Source organism: Neolamprologus multifasciatus, chromosome 12 (genome assembly GCF_963576455.1).
Source record: "Neolamprologus multifasciatus chromosome 12, fNeoMul1.2, whole genome shotgun sequence".
Lineage (NCBI taxonomy): Eukaryota > Metazoa > Chordata > Actinopteri > Cichliformes > Cichlidae > Neolamprologus > Neolamprologus multifasciatus.
Window position 1 is genome coordinate 1856409 of NC_140450.1, and position 24182 is coordinate 1880590.

Sequence of the window (24182 nt, forward strand, 5' to 3'; positions counted from 1 at the left end):
GAAGAAACCTCCAGCAGAACCAGGCTCAGGGAGGGGCGGGGCCATCTGCTGTGATTGGTTGGGGTGAGAGAAGGAAGACAGGATAAAGACATGCTGTGGAATATACAAATATATATAACATATTCCACAGTAGCGTTGGGCGATATGTAAAAATTTTCCAACCAACAATCGTCAGTCTAACAATCGCTGATGGCCGATATATTCACACATGCGCAGACTTTTTGATGGGCGGGGCAATGTAATCATGCACGGACTGATTTGCGCGTTTACAGCACAGAAGAAGTCCAAACATGGATGAACTAATTATCCCCGTTAACGTAAGCGTTAATGCAGCATAAACGGATCATCGCGAATACATTTCCAACGCGCTCAACCCGTCTGGAGCGCAGAATGAACAAACTTTGGACAAACTGCCCAAAATGCGTTCACGGAGGCATTTCAGGGATTTTGACTCATCTGCGCTCCAGATGGTTAAGTGTTAATCGTGTTAGTCGTGATGACGACGGTTAACGCTGACGGCACTAAAAACACATAAAGTTGCCAATTTGGGATTTCTTTGGCTTTAAACCAGATGAAAGAGGTAAACGTGAGGATGTAACCAACGCGGTGCGAGCAAAGTACTCAAACACGACTAACTTGCACGAGCGTGCACGTGTCCACCATCCGGCTGAGTATGCTAGGCTATCACCAGCTTCTGAAAGAGGGTGCTGTTAAAACAGCGCTATTATTTATTTATTTTTTCCTGTTGACTGCTTCTATTAGCTCATCATTATTAGCAAACTTACTCATGGACAAATAAATCGCCCAACCCTATTCCACAGTATATTTTTAATTAATAATCTTAATCTTGGCTCGAACCAGATTCAGTGATATCTGAGGGCAAAGAGTTCTGACGGAGAGAGAATTTCGACACTTCAGTGTGAAATAACACTCGCTCTCCCTCTCTCTCTCACGCACACACGTGCGCGCTCATTCCTGTGCAGACTAACGGGAGAGCGTGAAGCTTCTTGCTTCCAAATCCCTCCTGGAATGTGCAGCATGCAGGTCGGATGCTTCAGGAGCGCAGTCCTGAGTGTCAGTCTGCCATCACCACACTCCACTCTGCATGTTTCTCAACATGATAAAGTCTGAGCCTCAGTGGCCAATAAGTATGTACTGAGGAAGCCCCAGACCGCTGAACCCCTCGTTGTAAAATAGCCTCTCTGTCGTGTTGGTGGTCAGCAGGCAGACGTGGTGAAAGAACGCAGAGCAGATGGTGATATTTAACCTTTTATTGTAGAGGTGGGTGATGTGCTTTGGGAAGAATGTCGATCCGTGATCCAGGGCTGCTCAATCATGGTAAAAAATTATAACTGATACTTGGAAAATGTTGCATTTGTTGAATTTTGAGAAGGATTTGTTGTTCCTCACCCGACTTCCTGTTTTCTGTCTTATCATCTTGGCTCGAGCTGAACTAAAGCAGCTACAGTGTGAAGGGGGGAGTGTGAGCTATCAGAGGAGGTGAACGTGCAGACTTACAAAAATCTACAAAACCAAAACACAAAACAAACAGTTGAAAAGCTGCATGTTTTCAACTGTTTGAAGAATTGTAGCTTAATATATAAACTGGAGTACTGCACGTATCTTACATATCTGAAGCTCGAGCTTCTCTCAGATTGAATAAATGCCAGATGTGGGACGCCTCAGCGCATTGAGCAACAAACCATTAAGCACATTTCTTCCAAACAAAACCTCAGCAGACTTTAATGCGACTCCAGCACTGTTTGCAGGACTGATCCCACAATCTTAAAATACTTCTCCTCAAAAATGTTGGCCTGATTTTTCTTTTTTAGAGCAGTGGGTGAAAACTCTGAGGATGTGATCGTTTTATATTCTACACAAAGCTGACATTGGGTAGTGTGAAGTGTTACTCCTGGTTCAGCCCCCGGTTGTCTCTCGGAGCTGACCATTATGGGTCTGACTGATCTTCAGTGGCACCGGTTGGCATGGGGACGCGGCGGCGGCCATCAGGCCAGTGAGGCCGCCTCCTGCAGCTCCTGTAAACCCACAGAAGTGGTTTTGTTTCTGTAGCAGTAATGGACCCAGCTGCCCTTTTAAACCTCCCCCATGGTAGCTCTCAGTCACTTTCCTGTTTGTGTTAGAGCTTCGAGTTGATAATGATGTGAGCCGAAGGGGGCAGGACGCTGCGTCTTTGTAAATGTTTGTTTCTCTCACTGGAGCTGCCTGCTCCACACCCGTACTGTCTTTACACAACAGCCCTGATGTGCCAAGTGTGGTCGTCTCTGAGCATTAATCACTTCATTGTTGTCATCTGCATGCGCCTCCACAGTGAAGCAGCACAGTGCAGTGATTCAGATTCCTCTCACTTAGGGCTGCACGATTGTGCATAAAATGAGAATCACGATTCTCTCACGATTTTCTTTTCCAGTATAAATATTTATTGCACTTATTAACTGCACATCAACTTCGTAACAGTTGAGACTGAACATAAAAACAATAAATAAACAAAAACAACAAATGTCTCACGTTTTGTTGTTGCTGCAAAATGTTGCACTGCTTGAAATTGCGTCTCCACCGTTGCTCGACGCTGCGTGTATAGAGCAGGTAGTGCAACAATAGAAAGATAGTTGCGGGACGGCGCTGTGTAGCGTTTGTCTAGGGTGTTGATCATTTTCCTAAATCCCTCGTTTTGCACAGTGTTGATGGAGCCATATCTTTGGTCAGGTGATAAGTAATAGCCTCCGTAATTTCTTTGTGCCTGCGGGAGTTCGACGGGTATAGGGAAGCGCTGTATAAGGTTCCCGTTATTGATGTTTGGGTGGTTGACCGGGACGGATTTTCTCCAGTCACTTTCTCGTCATCCCTGACGTGCTCGCCGTTGTTTTTTCCTGCTATCCCTGCTATCACACGGCACAGCTTCTGTATCACGTGGTATAAGCTCCGCCCTCGTCATTTGTTGAGCAGGAAGAGTGAGCGCTTGTTTTCATGCAGATTACGTCCCGGATCAAAATGCGGTACAATCGTCGTCTTTTTTTTTTTTTTTTTTTTTTTTTAATCGTTGTCATTTGGAAATGAGATCGCACATAAGTATGAATCGAGATCGCGATTTTCTAACGGTTAATCGTGCAGCCCTACTCTCATAAGTTGAATCAGTTAATGCGTTTGCAGTCAGGAAGCTTCCCTCGTATCTTTAAAAGACACAAATCCAGTCGTAAATCTTAATGAGCAGAATCCTGTTTAATGTGCAGAGTTAGGTCTGTTATGATGGCAGGTTCATCTGTCACCCTTTTTGTTTCCTTTAAAAGTTTACTGTGGCTGCAGCTCCAGAAGCAAAGGCAGTTGGATACATTTGTTACTCTTTTGCACTAAGAAGTAGGGGTGGGGGAAAAATGGATACTGTGTAGCATGGTGATATTTTGTTTGCTAATAATGTATGGATACAGGGACAGCAGAAATCGATATTTTGTTACAAAAAGGTTTTTGTGCTCTGACTTCAGAGCATGTTGATCCTTTTTCTGAGCAAGAATCCTGACATTCCTTCACTGTCCAAATGTGACAGTTTACTTATTTTAATTTAAGACATGTTTTATTTTAATTAAGTTTAAAACTTTTTTATTTAATGTAAAATTATATTTTGTTTTAATTTACTTTCAAATCCTTCAGTTGCTGAAGGGGCTGCATAGTTTTCATAAACTGCATAGTTCAGAATAGCTATAATTGTACCAGATGGTTGATTCAGTTAAGTTGGACTAGACTGTAATACAAACCGTTCAGTTTGTCAACAATCAAACTGAAATGAGAGAAAGACTGAGTGTGAGACTTTGATATTAGAGAAAATGAATATTGATAAAGTTTACCTTTATGTACAGAATCTGAATATCGCAAAATATTTGTAAAAATTGCAATAATATCGTATCGTGAGATGTATGGTGATTCCCACCTCTACCAAGAAGTGAGAAACCAGCCATACTAGATCAGCCAAATTATTACGGACACTTCAATGAGTCTCCTGCTGAAAATGGTGTTTCAGTAGTTTTATGAAGTGTACACAGGTCCGAACCAAGGAGGCGACTGTGAAGGTTCTCAGTCATCCAGGTCATCGTAGTCGAAGGAGCTTGGAAAGAAAAGCGTCTGGACTTCAAGTTTCCCTGAAGACGTTTCATCCGAGAAGCTTCTTCAGTTTTAGGGTCAAATGGTGGAGAGTCCCAGATTTAAGCCCTATGGGAGTGTCCCTGTGAGGGTCATGGACCCCCTATTGATCCGAGGTGTGAATACGGGTGTGGGTCACAATCAGCCGGGGTTTCAGGTGAAACCTTGCGAAGTTGATCATTGTGAAACCGAACCCCACCCTATCGTCTGATTTACTGCGGTTCAGGATGTGAGTGGGCGTTAAGGGAAAGGATCTCAAAACTGGATTATAGATGGCAGACGGTTGGTGTCGTAAGCCCCACCCTCTGTTCAAAGATGGTCATTCACAGTGGACATAGATGGCTTCTTTCACTCCTCTTTCAAAGGAGGAGGTCCAAGGAGGTGGCTGTGCTGAGCCTTCCTGAGCCTCGTTCTGTTTGATGGCACTTCCTGTTAAAGGGGAGTTCTTCCTTTCAGCTCTTCCCGTGTTCTGCTCAGAGGATCGTTTGATCGTTGGGATTTTCTCTCATAGATTACAAAGTTTCCTAAACTTGAATTAAAGATAAAATGTAACCATGACGTTAAACTGTGACATTCATTCATAAGTTTACACCCAAAAGCGATGGTCCCACCAGCTAATTAGGAAACGCTGGCATGTTTAACTCACTAAACCAAAGATGTGACATCTGTGCCTCAGTGAAACAGTGAAAACCTGTTACTGAATATATCTGTATTTAACAAAAACACAAACCCGAGGAATTCCAGACTCCGTTAACTCCGACTGTCTCGTTCCCGTACAAACTGAAACTGGATCATCACGTTTACGTGTCGGTTGACTCGAAGCAGCCCGCAGACTGTCGCTGATGTTTTTCTTGACCATCTATGAGAAAATCCAGAGAGGGGCACATTTTTGTGCCTCAGTGTTTGCAGAGGAAGCCCAAACATTTCCCTCGCTCTGCATCATCATGTACAGCGCTGGGTTGTTGAATTTGGCAGCTGCGTCTGGCGCGACCCCGCGAGTTCCTGGAAGAAGCCCGCAGTCGCTGACCAGCCTGTGTGCAGCTAATGTGCAGCTTTAATGGACTCGTTGTGTTTTTGTCTTGTTCTGGGGTCAGATGAGGACGGACGCGTCTTGCCTTTGTTGTGTTGAGCTGCTGCAGCGTTGATCAAACGTTGGCTCTATTTTTCTTGGGAGTGATTAGGCTCACGGGCAGAGCCAGGAAATACCAGGCTCCGTGTGTCTGTGTTGCTCATGTTGTGGCGACCAAATCAAGTCCTCATAAGGAAAAGCGTAAAACTTTGGTATGAAGCTCATTTTGAGCAAACTCGAGTGTTTCGTCTTCTGAGGGGTAAAATCAGAGCTGTTTCTGTGCCGTCGGGCGGGTGGAGGCTGCTCCACCCAGGCGCTTGCATCATGTTTGGCTCTCACAGCTATGCGGGAGCACAGCCCTGCACTTCCAATGAGTTTGCAAGTTTTTCTCTGCACATCCTGAACGGCCCTGAGTACAGTTCACTTTCACTTCTTCCAAGCATTTCACGAGTCTTAAGTGTTTCTCCTTGGATGCTGTTGGTCGTGATGGTCGTGTTAAAGGTTAATTATTGCGAAATCAACTTTATAGACAGAGTGTGTGGACACGTGCATGGAATTGGGCTGCAGCCTTTTCTTTGCTCACAGTGCAGGTAAACAAATAGACGACAGGCAACGCTGACAAACGCAGCATCACAGACGATAATGGCACGTGTAGCACATAAGTGCACCGGTGCAAAGATGTTGGGATAAATTATGGAGTTATAAGGGTTTATAATGTTACTCGACTGTATAGCATGCTTTGATTTGGCAGCAGGTATGGGGGGTGTTTAAGTACAGACACTATGTGAGTGTCTAAGTGTTGGTCAGAGCGACGGCCTGATAAAAGAAACTGGACACGACTGGAACAGGTCATGTGACGGGTGTGCTGTGATGTTACCTGCTCGTTTCCTCCAGGCCTCGAGGCCTCGAGGGCCGGTGTCCTGCAGGTTTTAGATGTTTTTGATCCAACACAGCTGATTAAATGGCTGAATTACCTCCTCAACATGCCTGGAGTTTCCCACCCCTGCTGCAGGGCTTTTAGTCTCTTTGCAACCACAAGCTCCGCCTCCTGGTGGCCATTAATTAATTAGGTCGGTACCTGTGCAAACAGGTGAGCTACAAACCTGAAGACTCCGGCCTCATCGTGCGGCCGGGCTCCATCCCAGACCATTTTCTGCACGGCTTCCTGCCACCCTGTCTCCACTTTCCTGTCTGATAAAGGCTAAAAAATAATACAGGTTAAAAGCACATTTCACTTTTCAGGCCCAGAAGCAGCGTGTGCACACTGGATATTAGAGTTATATGTGAGGTACTAACAGTCAAACGGGTGTTCCCAAACAAGTTTGTTTTCTTTATGTTATTTCAGGACTTTTTGGAGACTCGATCCCCTTTGAGCAGGAACTTAAATTGCACGTGAGCTGTTGGGCAGAACCGATAAGATTAAAATCTAAATAAAAGGGCAGTTTGCTCAGATCTGAACACTCCAGTGTTTCCTTCTGTGGACGTGGGCGTCTCTCAGATATCCACAATCCCAGAGCTTTGTAGTTGGAGCTAAACTCATTTTGTCTACCATCACTAACGAGCAGTTCACTCATTTATCCTAATGTCCCCGGATCGCACCACGCGTGGGTCCTAATGTTGTTGTCTTGGACCACATCTAAGTGCACATGTCATCAGATCATAACAGCTTTAACTCCAGGCTGGTCACACACAGCGAGAAGGTTTCTTTAAACGGAGATAAATGTTTGAGTCCATCCAGAGCCTGCTGTTGGTGTCACGCTGTGATGAGACGCATGATTCAAATCATACGCATCAAATCACACAGCCGAGGTCGTGTTTATTCAGTCATTTGTTACCAGGCAACAGGAATACGGGATTACAGTTTTTAAAAAAACATGTAGTTAAAGATTACTGACACCCTAAGTGTCCAGACTGATGAGGAACTGTGCTCTACGGTGAGATGTAACCTTCTGTAACTGGTAATTAAAGTGTGTGTGTGTGTGTGTGTGTGTGTGTGTGTGTGTGAGCAGGTAGTTTGGCTTTAATTTCTCTGGTTCACAAACAGCTGGCAGACACATTTAGCCCAGTAGCCTCATTTATTCAGCGTCTGATGGCGCTGTGGAATTAAAAGGCTTTCGTCAGCTCTAAATTTAAACTTTTACAGAGTAAAATAAGCAAGGCCCCGCTTGTATATTTTTCTTCAGAGCGTCAACATCAGGGCCGGCCTGCAGTCCCAGATTTTAAGAGCAAACACGGAGAGCTTGAGCGGCGTGAATGAATGAAAGCAGCTGATTGGAGAAGCAGAGAAACCTCAGACACAGTTCGGGTGTTTTCCGTGGCTCGCATGTCTGTGGACATGGAAACGACTGAAACGTGTTACCGACGGTGCGTGCTGCTGAGGGGCGTGTGAGGACTGGTGTTTGACTCTGAAGCAAGTTTCTGTTTGAGCCGCTGAGCTGCGAGTCCTCATTGTGGCCTGTGAGCTTGTACATGTGGCTCACCTTTGATAATTAGGCAGGAATATTTGAATATCTGAGGGAAGTAGAACAGAGCCGCGAACTGTGTGGTCAAAACTACCTGTTATTTTTAGGTTGGCACTCGCATTAAGAGCAGAGCTAAACTCTGCTCCGCTGGACGACTGTGCACATGCTCATAGCTGTATTTGGTCTTAATGTCCTTGGATAGGTAAGAAAAAAACAAAATGTGTCCCCCTGAAACTAAAGAATTAAAAACCAGCTGTTTATACTGGAGCTCAGCTTATTAATGGTTTGAGTTCAGAGACGATTTGACTTCCTGTAGAGTGTCAGATGATTATCACCTGAGGAAACATCTTCATCAGCTGATTAAAGCACTTTTGGACCCTCAAATAATGATTTCAGTTGTTTGTTCTGCTCTTGAATCAGAGCGTTAAACCCACCTGGTTACAGCTGAAAGAACGAGGCTGAAATTCCCACAGGAACAGGCTGAGCTGTGAGCTTTGGAGCAAGAGGAGAAAATGAGCTGGAAAGCTTTTTATTTATTTTTTTCTTTGATAAGACAGGAAGTATGATGAGTCCTAAACTTGCTAAATTAAAAACGCACACAGCAGCACTGTGGCACGGTGTTAGCGCCGTTTCCTCACAGCAAGAAGGTCGAGTCCACCATCAGGCCGGATACACTAAACAACAGTAATGCGGTGTTTTAACATCAGAAGCTTCGGGATGTTCAAAAAATGAGGAAATAATTTTATGACCAAATTGTAACAGAAATGTGCTTTTCTCTCCTCTCATTGGCTGCTGAGGCAGATAAAGAGGGAAGTTTGATGGTGCAGGTCCTGTTTTCGAGGGTCACACTGCTGGAGCTCAGTTTGGGGAACAGGATAATTCCTCCTCTTCATGGCTGTGCAAACGGCTTTAGGCAGGGCTGAAGACAAGGTCTGTAAGAAGGGAAGTCCAGCAGCCTCGCTGTGCTAACTGTCATGTGACCCCTCAGCTGTCAGCTGCAGCAGACGCCCGGGCTCTTCTCGCCGTCCTGCTGCCCGACCCCGTCAGTTGTCAGCTGATGAGGTCATCGCTCAGCTGTTCGGAGCGTCCGTGCCACAGAGCCGTCACATGTGACACGGCCGGTTGGCGCTCGTGCCACAGGGGGACTCCTCCAAACCAGACAGCACAAGACCGTGACTGTGCTCTCAGAATATTTATACCAGGGGGAAACAGGACGTGACTCTCAGCGCAGCAGAAAACAGCCGGGGCTTTGTCTGCAGGCGGAGCTGTCGGACGCTCGATTCACAAAACAAAAAAATCTGAAAACACGAGGAAACTGGCTTTTTTCCCCCCAAACAACTGTCAGGAGTGACAGTTGTTTGTTTGTTTAAAATTGTTTGTTGTTTGTTTAAAATCGTGACACAGCAGGATTTAAATAAAAAGCATAAAGCACCTTGAAGCGACTGCTGCTCTGATTTGGTGCCATATAAATGAATTGAACTGTAATCCAGTGTTATCATCACAGGCTGAACACTGAGGGGTAAACGACTGACCAGGTCGCTCCCTGAACTCCTGAAAATGAAGGCGTGGACACAAACTGACCGTCACGGACGAGTCTTTGTATCACGGAGCGTAGACCAGTGTAAAAGTCAGACTGGTGTCAAGAACAGACTGTTATTGTTGTGGGTTCACCTCCCCTCCATGCATAACAGGACTCTTATTTAGGAAGGGAAGCGCCCGGCTCTAGCCTCACACGATTGGAGGAAGCAGCTGTCCAATGGTGCCCCAGAGCAGCGCTGCGTGTAGTTTACACCAATAGTGGAGCGTTTTATGGAGAGAGGATTGTGAAAGCGAGCAGAGTGAGGAGAAGGCGTAGTCGCGATCCCAGCACAGAGCTGTGACTCTGAAGAGAGGAGCAGAGGAGGAAACGTCCAGTTAAAGAGCTGCTGGTGAGTGAAGTTTGAGCAGCGCATGCAGAGGTTTTAGCAGCAGGCTTATCCCTGTAGTTCCCTCCTCCTGTTGCTGAGTGGGAAGAAGCTGTTTATTTCCAGCCTGTGTTTGCTTTAGTCACAGAGTTCCAGGCATACCAAGAACAAGCCTCTGGATTTAGCCAGCGCGGCGTGAGTGCGGCGGCCTGGCTGTGACGGAGGGCGTTTCAGCTGGAAGTGCTGGAGTTTGGACTTTAAGCAGCTTTGATTGGCCCGTAGCTGCTCCTTTAACTGGGTGATAGCTCGTGGTCACTTCTGCCTGTAACAGCGAAAATGTTGACACTGGGATGGATTTTGAACGAGGGAATATTGACGTCAGACCCCTTTGCTTTCTTTCTTATGTGAGCTTTGGAAGCGACAGTCTGTTTGTGTCACAGCGTTGAACCTTTGGTTTCGTCACACTTTGACAGATTAAATTTGTTTTAAATCTTCTGCCGCTTTTGTGGAAAAGCCTGAGTGCTAATTATTTTGGCAGAGAATGTTTCAGTTGGACCCAAACTATGTGAAGTTTGAGATGTGTTTGTACTCGCTCTGTCAAATTATGACTGTCTGTGGCCAGAGGTGCAGGCAGCGTGCTGCGAGCGTCAGATTAACTCTGTGTAAACAAAGAAAATACCTGCAGGTTAAGAGTCGGATCAGATGAAGCTGTTGGGATTTGTGGACTTCTTTATTTTCCTCCTTCTGTTTTTACCCTGTGGCTGAATGAAATGTGCACAGATCTATTTATATGTAAGAGTGGGATTATTATGATTTTATGTCTCGTATTAACAGGATAAATGATTTTCCTGACTGTTTCAGAGACTCAGTAGATCCTCTCAGCTCTATAAATCGGTCTGTTTCCAGCATTAAAGCGACACTGACACATTTTTGTCGTCTCTTACAGAAAGAGGACAAAGATGCCCAAGCACAGAAGACGAGAAGGACTCTGAGGCCCCCTACTATGTTGAGACTCCTTATGGTTACCAGTTAGACCTGGACTTCCTCAAGTATGTTGACGACATCGAGAGGGGCAACACCATTAAGAAGCTGAGCATCCAGAGGAAGCCCAAAGCGGCCAAACCCTCGGTGCCTCGGGGCAGCACTGGCGGGGTCGGCGCTCAGGCTGAATGGACCTCCACAGACTCGCTGTCCTCCTCCAACAGTGACGGCAAACAGTCCCCGGTCTTCTTCACCAGCAGGGCCGCCGCCCCGCTGACCCCCACCCTCTGCAGGGCGGCCTGCGAGTTGCCTCTGCATCAGCCGTGCTCGAGCGTCGCAGAGCAGAAACAGCTCCTCCCCCCGCCGTCGCCCAGGTTTGCCCCTCGGCACAACCCCCAAGTGGAGAAGACCCTCATGGAGACCCGCCGTCGGCTGGAGCAGGAGCGTGCGCTTCTGCAGCCGCTAAGCGAGCCTCCGATGCCCCGCCGGCGTCTCGCCAGCTTCGGTGGTATGGGCTCCAGCAGCTCGCTGTCCTCCTACTCTGGCTCCATAGGCACAAGCCAGATCTCGCCCAGCACCTATCAGACTCTGCCCATCAACGGTCATCTCCCTAATGGAGAGTATAACGCCTACTACCCACCATCCAGGGGCAGCTCCATCCGCCACAGCCCCATGAGCTCAGGCGTGGCTACCCCGGTAACTAACGTCAGCCCGTTACACCTGCAGCAAATCCGGGAGCAGATGGTCGTGGCGCTCAAGAGGCTGAAAGAGCTGGAAGAGCAGGTGAAAACCATTCCCATCCTGCAGGTGAAGATTGCCGTTCTGCAGGAGGAGAAAAGACAGCTGGCCGCTCAATCAAAAGGTCAAGGTCTCGGCGGCTTCCGCAAACGTTCCTACAGCGTAGGCTGCGCTGACCAAATGGAAAACCCGGGTCCCATCCAAAAGGAGACGGAGCTGCACATCATCGAGCCGGAAGCCCAGGAGCAGAGCGCTCAGAGGCTGGAGGAGTTCAGACGCCTGGCTGCTGAGGTCCAAGCACTGGAGAAGACGTCCAAGGACAACGCGAATGAAAATCAGCCTCAAAACCTCACGCAGAACCAGGCCCACCAAAAGTCTGTTGGCATAGTTACTGATCAAAATATGAATAATCTTCCAGCCACCCAAAGAAAGCCAGAGAAGGAACGCCGTTTTCGGGACGCGGCGGTGTCTACAGAGCGGCTGGAAATCCGGAGCGCTGCAGTTGGCGTCACCGAGGCCATGCTGGGCACGAGCAGCGAAGCTGAGAAGGAGATCGAGCTCCAGCAGCAGACCATCGAGTCCCTGAAGGAGAAGATCTACCGCCTGGAGGTGCAGCTCAAAGAAACCACTCATCAGATGGAGATGGGCAAGCTGAAACTGGAGCTCCAAGCTGCCGGTGGCTCGAACAAGAAAAAAGCAGACAAAGGTTCGATGGTGAAGCCGGAGATGTACAGCGCCTGTGTGGAGGCGAAAGTCCAGACACGCAGCCAGGGAGTCGGCGAACATCTGGACTTCAGCCATGTTAGCGCTGCGAAAAGTCCACAGACTCTGACGAGAGGCGTGTCCTGTCAGCCTTCTGTGCACAGCGTCGCCACAGGACCGGATATCCCCATGGACCGGTGGGTGGTGCACGAGCAGGTGGAGGTGTCTGACCAGTGTGTAGGACGGCACGTGGAGACGTGCCATCGGCAGGTAGGCGTAGAGCTCAGCGTTTGTGAGGTGGGAGTGAACACGGAGGAGCTGGTGGACAGCTTGACCCTCGGTGAAGCCGCGATGGAAGCCAGCAGAGAGCAGAGATCGGTCGGCTGTGGAGACTGTTCGGTGGACGTGATCGTCAGTCCCATCAAGACGCTGGTGTCACAAGGAACTGAGACTGACCGGGTCAGTCAAGTGGACTCTGGAGTCACGGCGGCGCCTGAGTTACTGACTCAGGCGACCAGCACCGAGGCAGCAGTTGCACACAAATCCACGAACACGAAGCACGCCGTCCTCTCAGACTCGTTCACGCACATGGAGTCGGTTACATCAGATAAGCAAACCAACACGGTGGTCACAGAAACCCGGACCGTCGCTGCCGGAGAAGGACTCGTCAAAGACGTTCACTCAACGGCAAAGATGCGTTCGATCGCCGTTGGAACCACCTCGGACGTGGAGCTCTTGCCCGCCAAATTGAGCTCAACTAAAACCAGAGAATGTGGGGTGGGGCCAGTGAGCGTCCATGAGAATTTCCTGGTTGGTTTAAAAACCAGAAACATAGCGTGTGGCCCCTCCCAGCCGGCTGAGTCTGTGGCGAGCGTCGGCAGCCAGGAGACGGCAGAGGCGAAGCCTGCGCCGGCCGCCGCACACGCCGATCCGGCCGCCCTGCAGGCGCACGGTGGCGTCAGCTTGGACCATTACATCGAGCGTGTGCAGAAGCTGCTGCAGGAGCAGCAAATGCTGCTGGCCGAGAACTACACCGAGCTGGCGGAGGCGTTCGGCCAGCCCCAGTCCCAGTTTGGGGTCCTCAACAGTCAGCTGGTCAGCACGCTGTCATCCATCAACTCAGTCATGAAGTACGGGAGCGCCGAGGACATCCTGAAGCTGCAGGCGGAGTCACAAGAAGGTGAGGGTACCGTTTATTTATCTCTAACTAGAGTCTGACATGTGACTCGAGCTCTCTGCCTCCCATTAAGATAATGGCTCTTCTGTAGCTAACGATCGTGTCATTTGATCTTCCTCAGCTGATGGAGTTTGCTCCGTTGTCACGGAGATGTTGTGATTTCCATTTCATCCTCTTCATGTTTGCTTCTCCATTTTGAAAACGAGCATTTCCTCCAAACCTCAAGTTATTATTCTGTTTGTATGAAAAAGTAACAAATTCATAAAATACTGAAATGCCTCCTTCATCTTATCTTTATAGTTTTACATGCTGTAGGGCATCAATACAAACGTTATATCCCAAATTTTAATAATGTGTGCATTAAATCCATAATAACTACACATATCGCAAAAGAAGTGCAATAAACTACAAAAAAATGATTGATCTACTTACAGAAATTTCAAGTGTTTTCATAGTTTCATTTTTGAGATACACAATGATTTTTATTAACTGCAGGAAAAACAAAATAACTATTATAAAAAAACAGCATCAAGAGAATCTACTTCCAACAGGTCAATTAAGCCTCCCAGAAACTGTACAGAAAGGCATAAACTTTCATAAACACCAGTAAACCTGCAAGGAAAAACTACGATTCTCCAAAACACGACGTCACGTCCGGTGATGGTGAACATGCGATGGTTTGCACTAGAGGTGGGAATCACCATACATCCCACGATACGATATTATTGCAATTTTTTAAAATATTTTGCGATATTCAGATTCTGTACATAAAGGTAAACTTTATCAATCATCATTTTCTCTAATATCAAAGTCTCACACTCAGTCTTTCTCTCATTTCAGTTTTATTGTTGACAAACTGAACGGTTTGTATTACAGTCTAGTCCAACTTAACTGAATCAACCATCTGGTACAATTATAGCTATTCTGAACTATGCAGTTTATGAAAACTATGCAGCCCCTTCAGCAACTGAAGAATTTGAAAGTAAATTTAAACAAAATATAATTTTACATTAAATAAAAACGTTTTAAACTTAATTAAAATAAAACATGTCTTAAATTAAAATAAGTAAACTGTCATGTTTATTGCTGCCAAAAACAAGTTAAACACATTTGGACAGTGAAGGAATGTCAGGATTCTTGCTCAGAAAAAGGATCAACATGCTCTGAAGTCAGAGCACAAAAACCTTTTTTTGTAACAAAATATCGATTTCTGCTGTCCCTGTATCCATACATTATTAGCAAACAAAATATCACCATGCTACACAGTATCCATTTTTTCCCCCACCCCTAGTTTGTGCACTGACGTAGGAAGTGCTAAAAACAGCTGATCAGATTGGCAAAGCGTGTTTCAGGATTATTATGTTTTCGTTGTTGCAGCGATTTTTGTGATTTGTGTTTTTGTTTTTTTTTGGGGGGTTTTTTTGCAAAGCCATTTGGAAAAAATTGAATGCATGTTATGCAATTACAACTCCTCCAGTTTCATATACAAAAAAAAGTGCGCCAGCTGATGTGGTTGCAATTCTACCAGGATTTAAAAATGTTACATTTAAGCTGCGATGGGTCTAAAGGGGTTCCAGAAAGCTGTGACGGCACAAACCTGTCGACATTCAGCTGAGTGATGTGAAGTTTGCAGTAGCTACAGTTAAAGTTTTAACATGGGAGTCTATGGGGACTGCCTCAAGTGGTCATTAGAGGAACTGCAGGTTGTTCAGCCCTGCAGGAGTGCTGCTCGTCTCAAACACATTTGTATGCATGTCAGCTGTTCTAACGAGCTGAATTAAGGTGTAGTTCAGGACTGAAGGGTGGGTGCTGGTTTGGAGTTTAGGGGGTGGGGTTGTCACACGCGTGTAAAGAGAATCCTGATAGGATCAGACAGGCTGTGCTGATCTGTGACCCTGAAAAATGTGGCAGGGCCTTTGGACTTGAACCAACAATGAGCTCATTTCTTTCAGGAGGCAGTCGTGTCGCTCCATTCTTCCACTTGTTGTTTTTGCGGGCCGCCCTGCCTTCACTAACAGCTCCCTGCTGATGCTGATTCATGCCTCCTTCTCCCTTACATAACACACGTTGTTGCAGATGAGCACGCAGCGATTCTGTGCTCCTTTCTGGCCTCTTTTGCGATGTCATCACACATTTCCTCTTTTGTGGTTTTATCCCATTCTTGTGACTTTGCTGAATGTGGATGGTAGGAGCACAGAGTTACATTAAAGTCACGGCTGATGCTGCTCCTTGGAGCACCAAGAGCCTTTGTCCTACTGAATGCTGCCGTCTTCAAATCAGAGGAGTGAAAAACAGTCTTTGATTTAAAAAACTGGATCTCAAATCACTCCTCACCTCTGTGACGCTCTGTCGTTTCAGACGGTAACAAAGTGACCGTTCAGCGAGCTCAAAGTGTCTAAACCTGCCTGACCTTTTCTTTCGTTCCCCTTGTCAGAGAGCAGTCAGCAGCTCCAGCTGTCGTCTGTCCGGGCAGAGCGTGCGGAGAAGTCACCTGACCTCACAGCAGTGGATACGCCTGCGAACACGCCGTCGCAGCAGCAGATCAGTGCGGCCGAGCAGAAGAGCCGCATGGACCTCCAGATGTCTACAGCGCTGCATGGTACGACTGCAACAACACAGCTCGTTATTGTTATTGTTGTTATTATTATTATTCCAATATTAAATATTTTAAGAGCGCTGCAGTTTACAAGCTGCATATAAAAGATGGACCTGACCTCTGTCGTCTGTTAGTGGGAATCAACATCTTGAAGTTTGTTGTTTTGTGGGTAGTTTTGAGCTGATGCTAACAAGTCTGGTTAGTCCAGACACTCTGAGGCGTCCCACAGACGCCTGCTTGTTATTTCTAATGAACTTCCTGATAAAATACTACAGCTTCATCCTAATTGGACAGCCAAACGTGCTCCAGGCCACGCCTCTGACAGTGTAAATGTACCCCTCTCCTCACTGTGGAGGGTGCAGTGTGGTTCTGAGGTCTGGAGGTGGTTTCGAGTATCATAGACTCCCAGATCTCTGTTGCTTCTGCTTTTAGCTCAATCAGTTTTATTTTGGTGCTCAAACCCACCTGACTGCTACGTCTTATGGTCAAGTGCTGAACCTTAACATGAGTCAAAGGTTCTTCCTCCACAGCAGACGGGCTGATGTCTGACGCTCTGTGACCCAGGAACATGAATCAGATTGTCAGCTCGTGCTGTTTGGACTCAGAGAGTCAAACATCTTATTTGCCTTCTTCGGCCCTCGAGTCCATTTATCAGGGTCATAAACACTGTGAGCTAAAGTCACAGTTTCAGCTTCAGTTCCTGTTCCTGTGCAGAAGCAGAGCCAGAACAGTGAGCGAGGCTCTGGAGCGTAAAGCAGATGTTTTTCTAAGTTATCTGACCAGATGTTTAGGCTGTGGTCTGCTGGCTGTAGAGACGGCCCCTCAGCAGAACATTCAAACGTTTCTTTCACAGCCCAGCTGCTGTAAGGTGTGCGTCACCTCACCTGAGCTGACTGTAGGAGGCTACCTCGCGCAGACGCCAGGTGACATGTGAAACGTCACATGAGCGCCGTCATCGGCCCGACGAGCGGCTCACGCCACTCTCACTCCCAGCTGTCAAAACACGGGAAACGTGCTGAGCTGTTGCTAATGAGCAGCGCACACGCGTGTGTGCACACATGCAGCTCCTGCATGCTGATGCATGAACACAGTGCGCTCTGTTCCTCCCCGCAGCATTAAGGAGGCCCCTCGGTGGAGGCAAGTCCTGGCAGATGTGCTGAGTGTTTCTGGCTCGCTCTGCTGGTATTTCGGTTTTCGAGGCCTCTACTTAAAATGACTGAGATACTTCGGCTTTGAGTCGGCTTCCAGTGCCTCACAGACACTTAATGGCTGCTTTCCCTTCCTGCCAGAGCTCTCGATCATGTCAGAACTTTTAGTGGAGCGTTCAGGCGTTATCGGCTCTTTGTAACCAGCTCAATGGGCTATTTAGTTACATGGTGTGTTAATTATGCAGGAGGAGAGTTGGAGGGATGATTTTATGAGGAGGGTCGTGATGAAACATGGGAAAGAGACTGAAATGACGAAGGAAAAACACTTTCCACTCCGAAAAGTCTCCCCTTACACACTATAGATAACAGAAACATAAATGCTCTTATTTTAATGATGCATAGACTCCAGATAAGTGTGTCACAGTCCTGTAATGTCTCAGCCACACATGGCTGTAAAGTAAAGGGAGCCTAAATAGTCCAGCTGATTTAACATGATTCCTACAGGGGGCGCTGCGCTCATGAACAGAGGTGAAATATAGAAGCTGGAGCTTACAGATGTCAGAGATCTGATTTAATCTTATTGTTTATTAATTTAGTGACGAGGGTCTGTTTGAGACGAAGTCCTGATGAGGAACGAATCTTTGTTCATAGCTGACGTCTGAATATCTGCAGTATTCAGAAATATGTGAACGCGCAATCATCACGTGACGGCAGCGCGGCCGTTAAACATTATTCTGTCGGCTCAGGAAACGAAAGCATTCTGCAAATCAAAGTGACAACAGGAAACAATGCAGGCGGTGCCGTCGCTGCGTCCTTGTCGCTCCGTCCTCTTCGCTCCGTCCTCGTCGCTGCGTCTTCGTCGCTGCGTTCTCGTCGCTCCGTCCTCGTCGCTCTGTCCTCGTCGCTCCGTCCTCATCTCTGCTTCCTCGTCGCTCCGTCCTCGTCGCTCCGTCTTCATCTCTGCTTCCTCATCGCTCCGTCCTCATCGCTCCGTCCTCGTCGCTGCGTCTTCATCGCTGCGTTCTCGTCGCTCCGTCCTCGTCGCTCCGTCCTCATCGCTCCGTCCTCATCGCTCCGTCTTCATCTCTGCTTCCTCGTCGCTCCGTCTTCATCTCTGCTTCCTCGTCGCTCCGTCCTCGTCGCTCCGTCTTCGTCGCTCCGTCCTCGTCGCTGCGTCCTCGTCTCTGCGTTCTCATCGCTCCGTCTTCTTCGCTCCGTCCTCGTCGCTCCGTCTTCTTCGCTCCGTCCTCGTCGCTCCGTCTTCTTCGCTCCGTCCTCGTCGCTGCGTCCTCGTCTCTGCGTTCTCATCGCTCCGTCTTCTTCGCTCCGTCCTCGTCGCTCCGTCTTCATCTCTGCTTCCTCGTCGCTCCGTCCTCGTCGCTCCGTCTTCGTCGCTCCGTCCTCGTCGCTGCGTCCTCGTCTCTGCGTTCTCATCGCTCCGTCTTCTTCGCTCCGTCCTCGTCGCTCCGTCTTCGTCGCTCCGTCTTCTTCGCTCCGTCCTCGTCGCTGCGTCCTCGTCTCTGCGTTCTCATCGCTCCGTCTTCTTCGCTCCGTCCTCGTCGCTCCGTCCTCATCGCTCCGTCCTCATCGCTCCGTCTTCATCTCTGCTTCCTCGTCGCTCCGTCCTCGTCGCTCCGTCTTCGTCGCTCCGTCCTCGTCGCTGCGTCCTCGTCTCTGCGTTCTCATCGCTCCGTCTTCTTCGCTCCGTCCTCATCGCTCCGTCTTCTTCGCTCCGTCCTCGTCGCTGCGTCCTCGTCTCTGCGTTCTCATCGCTCCGTCTTCTTCGCTCCGTCCTCGTCGCTCCGTCCTCATCGCTCCGTCTTCATCTCTGCTTCCTCGTCGCTCCGTCCTCGTCGCTCCGTCTTCGTCGCTCCGTCCTCGTCGCTGCGTCCTCGTCTCTGCGTTCTCATCGCTCCGTCTTCTTCGCTCCGTCCTCGTCGCTCCGTCCTCGTCGCTCCGTCTTCTTCGCTCCGTCCTCGTCGCTGCGTCCTCGTCTCTGCGTTCTCATCGCTCCGTCTTCTTCGCTCCGTCCTCGTCGCTCCGTCCTCGTCACTCCGTCTTCTTCGCTCCGTCCTCGTCGCTGCGTCCTCGTCTCTGCGTTCTCATCGCTCCGTCTTCTTCGCTCCGTCCTCGTCGCTCCGTCCTCGTCGCTCCGTCTTCGTCGCTGCGTCCTCGTCGCTGCGTCTTCATCGCTGCGTTCTCGTCGCTCCGTCCTCGTCGCTGCGTCCTCGTCGCTCCGTCCTCAGCGCTCCCTGAAGTTGAACTTTGTGTCGCTGTGATGATGAAGGGTTTCCTTATTTATGTATCGATGAACTATTCATGTTTTGAAGTGTTTGGATATAACAGCCTACACGGTGCTTTTTATTAACGATAAACACACACACTGTTTTACAGCAGCCTGTTCGATTTATCAGATGAGTTTAAGTTGATTCTGGATTATGTGTCATGTTGTCGGCTCTGGTTCACGATGTCCTGCGTCTCCTGCAGGGCAGAGCACCCTGAAATCCATCATGAAGAAGAAAGACGGCCGAGCCGACTCCAACAGCACGAAGAAGAACCTGCAGTTCGTCGGCGTGAACGGAGGGTGAGAAATGTTTTTAAGCAGAAGTTTGCAGCGTGAGAGTTTTTCAGTGTTTTGGTGTCCCAGCTGAGGTCAAAGGTGGCAGAGCTCACGTTTGCTCAGCTGTGTGTCGACGCCTCACGAGCTGCTGATCTGCACTCACGTCTTTGTTTCTGCACCTCTGTCGCCCCCTCATGGCGCAGATACGAGACTACGTCGAGTGACGACTCCAGCTCAGAGGACAGCAGCTCCTCTGGGTCAGACGAAGAGGAGGAGGACGAGGAGGAGGAGGGGTACGGAGGAAAGGAGGAACACCAGAAAGTGGAGGGGAGGAGCACGAGGGAGGAGTTCCAGCCCGAGGGAGCAGAGGACGTGGACAAGAAGGATGACGAGGAAAGTTCAGAGAAGCAGGAGACGAGAGAGAGGCGAGTAAAGAAGAAATCATGTTTTTCTGTCTGTAAATTTGATCAGTTGAAGCTGTTAGAAGAATGACCTCTGTTTGACCTCTGTTTGACCTCTGTTTGACCTCAAAGGTACGAGCTGAGTGAGAAGATGCTGGCTGCCTGCAACGTTCTCAAGTCTCACCTCAGTGAGTCCAAGGCCGTGACCAACAAAGACCTGGTGAGGAATCTGATCAGCTGTTTGTTAAACGATGTCATGAACGTGGTTTGGAGCGCAGCGCTGACCAGTGTGACTCGCCCACTGTGCGCCCAAAGCTGGGCCGTTTGTTAAATCTGCTTGTCGGCGTGCTGACGGTCACTTCCTGTCTGTGCAGAGAGGCTGTCTCAACACGGTGCAGCACGAGTGGTTCCGCGTGTCCAGTCAGAAGGCGGCGGTGGCGGCCATGGTGGAGGACTACCTGGGAGCGTTCACGGACTTCTCTCCCGCCGTGCTGCGCCACATCGTCAACATGGCCGACGGCAACGGCAACACGGCGCTGCACTACAGCGTCTCACACTCAAACTTCCAGGTGGTGAAGAAGCTGCTGGATGCAGGTGAGAGACGCTGCTGAGGGGGGGAGGGGGGGGGGCTTCATCTCCACCTCCAGCTTCTTTTTTCTCCATTTCTGTTTGTTTGTTTGTTTTCTAAACGAAGACAACAGCCCGTCTGTCCGTCCTGTGAATCCTCGGCTCGTTCACTGGTTGAGCGCTGCGGGTTCAACTTTAAAAAAACTTTATTTAACTTGATGTGGGCACAGAGCAGTGAGACGTTCATGTTGAGGGATGTACCGTCTTTATTTGTTGTTGTCTATAAAACTCTCAGATGTCACGATGGTCAGATTTCACCTTCTTGTCTTCCTGGTTTCTCCTCGTGCTTCTCCTCCGTTTTCCTCCATCCTGACAGTCGAGGAGGATTCTCCCTCTCTGTCCCTGCAGCTCCTGCTGTTAACAGCAACATAATTATCTGATAGTTTGACACAAAGGCAGCTGAGTGAACTCGTGATGCAGGCGGGACACGGACACGGCTTCACGCTGGAAGGCGATGAAGGAAAACACTTAAAGTGAGGATACAAGGATACAAACTGCTTTGGTTGGTGCTGTCACAGCAGGAGGGGGCTCCTCCAGCTCCTCCGCCTTCCTCTCTCAGGCTCGAGGCTTGTTTGGACTCAGAGTTGTAATAAAGAGCGGTTAAATGTGGTGGCAGTAATATGACTTCCAGACTAGAAACGGTCTTTTTGCATTCCCATATCTTCTGTGCATCTCCAGGAAAAACACTGGATCAAAACTTCATGAAACAGATTTAATTCATAACCTGAGAAAATATATTTTAAAACCCAGGCAGGAAATCTGCACGTATGTGTTAAATGTCACGTCGACAACACAGACGCTCACATTTGGGCTCCAAGACGGGAAAAGTTTTCTCGTCCTCGCTGCCGCTCCCACACAGCAAGCTCCGCCGAGGCTCAATAGACTGTGATGAGGTCGCGGCCACTCGCTGCTCTGAAGGCCTTTTGTCTCCTCGGCCTTTTGTGTCCTTGTGTCCGTGACGCCGTCTCCGCCCCCTCCTCCCATTGTAGCCTTTGTCCGTCCCAGTTCTAGCTGAGGCCTCCGCTCGCCTCGCTCCCATCCGGCCTCTGACGGGTTTCTCCCCCCTCCATGTTGGCGTGTTCAGCTCGTAGAGAGCGTGAGGAGGAGCCGACGATACGACACGGGACTCGAGTGTTTTTGTTTGTTTTTTCACGAGGAGAAGCGACTGACAGACGCGTCACAGGCTGACACGTCTGTGACGTCGTTGACTGACAGTGACGAGTCTGTCACAGGCTGACCCCCCCCAACCCGAGACCACCAGTGACAAAAATGTCTTCGTCCAGCCTTCTGGAAGTTTTGACCTGTTTGTGTTGGTGTGTTTCAGACGTGTGTAATGTGAACCAGCAGAACAAGGCGGGATACACCCCCATCATGCTCGCCGCGCTCGCAGCCGTGGAGACGCCCAGGGACATGCGTATTGTGGAGGAGCTCTTCGGCAAGGGTGACGTCAACGCACGCGCCAGTCAGGTCAGTGAGAGGAGGTCAGAGGTCAAAAGGTTGCAGCAGTAATACGAAGGTCATGACGGCCAGACAAGAGCAGAGTTGCAAACGAAGCAAAAGCAGAAATCAAGCGTGCACGATGGACGGAGCAGAAACGGGAAAGTTACTTTAATAAAGTTTTGTCTAAAAGAAAAAATCAGAAATGCACAAATGAAACTAAACATGAGTCGATGAACGACTGCCTGCAAAAGTTTACACAGTTTAGTTTAAACCTCTGGAGCTGCTGAAGTGGGAAAACTGCACTTTAGTGACACCATGTGGTGGAGAAAGGTAAAGGCCTGGATTTTTAAAAGTGAGACAAATTTAACAGTTTGTGAAATACTGAACATTTGATCTGGAGTCGTGTTTGGGAACGATGCAGCGGGAACACGATCCGTTAGCGTGGAGTGCTTCCAAAGTTTCTTAGAGCTGTTGGAGAGATTTTGACCTGGTGCCACTCAGTGTGTTTGTGGCACAATGTCGTGATGAACACAAACCAACGTTAACCCTTTAAAGCCGGTCAGAGCAGCACGCTCTGTTTTGCGTAACTATTTTTAAATCCCAGTAGCTCTGCAACCACGTGAGCTAGCGCAATAATTTTTTTTGCATATGAAACCGGAGGAGTTGTACTTACATCTTATGCCATCAGCTTGTCCTCGGTCACAGTTTCCTTCCACATATAGCTTTGCGAAAACAAAAACATAATATTCCAGAAACACGCTTTGCCGATCCGATCAGCTGTTCATAACACTTCCTACATTGGAATAGACGTCAGCGCGAACTATCGCATGTCCACCATGACCTGCCCAAAACCGGAAGTGACGTCATTTTTGCGGAAATGTAGTTTTTTTTATCATATAGCCTCATGAGCCTATACTGTTGTTTTTAAAAGTTATGTTTGACTTTATGACTTTCTGTGTCGTTTCTGGGATGCTTAGGACTCATATTGCACTGCTGGAAATAGTTTATTTTGATGCATATGCTGCTTTTTTGCAAATTTGCACTATAATATTTATTTTCGTTTTTCCTGCAGTATATAAAAATTGGTGTATTTCAAAAATAAAACTATGAAGACACTCAAAATAAATTTCCTGTGGTGGGAAACTATTTTGTGCAACTTTTTTGTATTTACAGTTTTGAGGGATAAGCCTCTTAAATTTCTCTAACTAGAAATATATGTTAAAAAAACAAAAACGATTTTCAAATTTTTTGTAGTTTATTGCACTTTTTTGCAATTTATGTAATTACTATGCACTTAATGCAGATATATTATTAAAATCTGGGCTATAATGGTTGTATTGATGTATAGCAACTTGAAATGCTCCCAAAAATGGCTCCACAGCATGTAAACATATAATATAAGCTCTGGTGGACTTGGTTCTATGGTAGGTCTTAAAGGGTTAAACTGCCTCTATGAGAGTTTTCAAACATTATGTTGAAATATAGAAAAGGATCGTTTGCATCCTGTGATCATGAATAAACCGTAACATCAATTCAATTCAATTCAATTTTATTTATATAGCGCCAAATCACAACAAATGTCGCCTCAAGGCGCTTCATAGATACAGAGAAAAGCCCAACAATCATATGACCCCCTATGAGCAAGCACTTTGGCGACAGTGGGAAGGAAAAACTCCCTTTTAACAGGAAGAAACCTCCGGCAGAACCAGGCTCAGGGAGGGGCGGCCATCTGCTGCGACCGGTTGGGGTGAGAGAAGGAAGACAGGATAAAGACATGCTGTGGAAGAGAGACAGAGATTAATAACAGATACGATTCAATACAGAGAGGTCTGTTAATACATAGTGAGTGAGAAAGGTGACTGGAAAGGAAAAACTCAATGCATCATGGGAATCCCCCGGCAGCCTACATCTATTGCAGCATAACTAAGGGAGGATTCAGGGTCACCTGGTCCAGCCCTAACTATATGCTTTAGCAAAAAGGAAGGTTTTAAGCCTAATCTTAAAAGTAGAGATAGTGTCTGTCTCCTGAATCCAAACTGGAAGCTGGTTCCACAGAAGAGGGGCCTGAAAACTGAAGGCTCTCCCTCCCATTCTACTTTTAAATACTCTAGGAACAACAAGTAGGCCTGCAGAGCGGGAGCGAAGTGCTCTAATAGGGTGATATGGTACTACAAGGTCATTAAGATAAGATGGGGCCTGATTATTTAAGACCTTGTATGTGAGGAGCA

At 48.0% G+C, this 24182-nt stretch overlaps 1 protein-coding gene across 5 annotated transcripts in view; it reads left to right on the forward strand.

Moving 5' to 3' along the window:
• kank1a (KN motif and ankyrin repeat domains 1a) overlaps positions 1-24182 on the forward strand; it is a 65442-nt gene that overhangs the window by 36163 nt on the left and 5097 nt on the right. For all 5 annotated transcript variants that reach the window (XM_085179949.1, XM_085179951.1, XM_085179950.1 and 2 more), the window contains 7 exons: positions 10531-13185; positions 15617-15781; positions 19414-19510; positions 19690-19911; positions 20020-20107; positions 20262-20481; positions 21839-21981. In XM_085179949.1, coding sequence (XP_085036075.1) covers positions 10531-13185; positions 15617-15781; positions 19414-19510; positions 19690-19911; positions 20020-20107; positions 20262-20481; positions 21839-21981 — 3590 coding nt within the window. The remainder of the gene's footprint in view (positions 1-10530; positions 13186-15616; positions 15782-19413; positions 19511-19689; positions 19912-20019; positions 20108-20261; positions 20482-21838; positions 21982-24182) is intronic.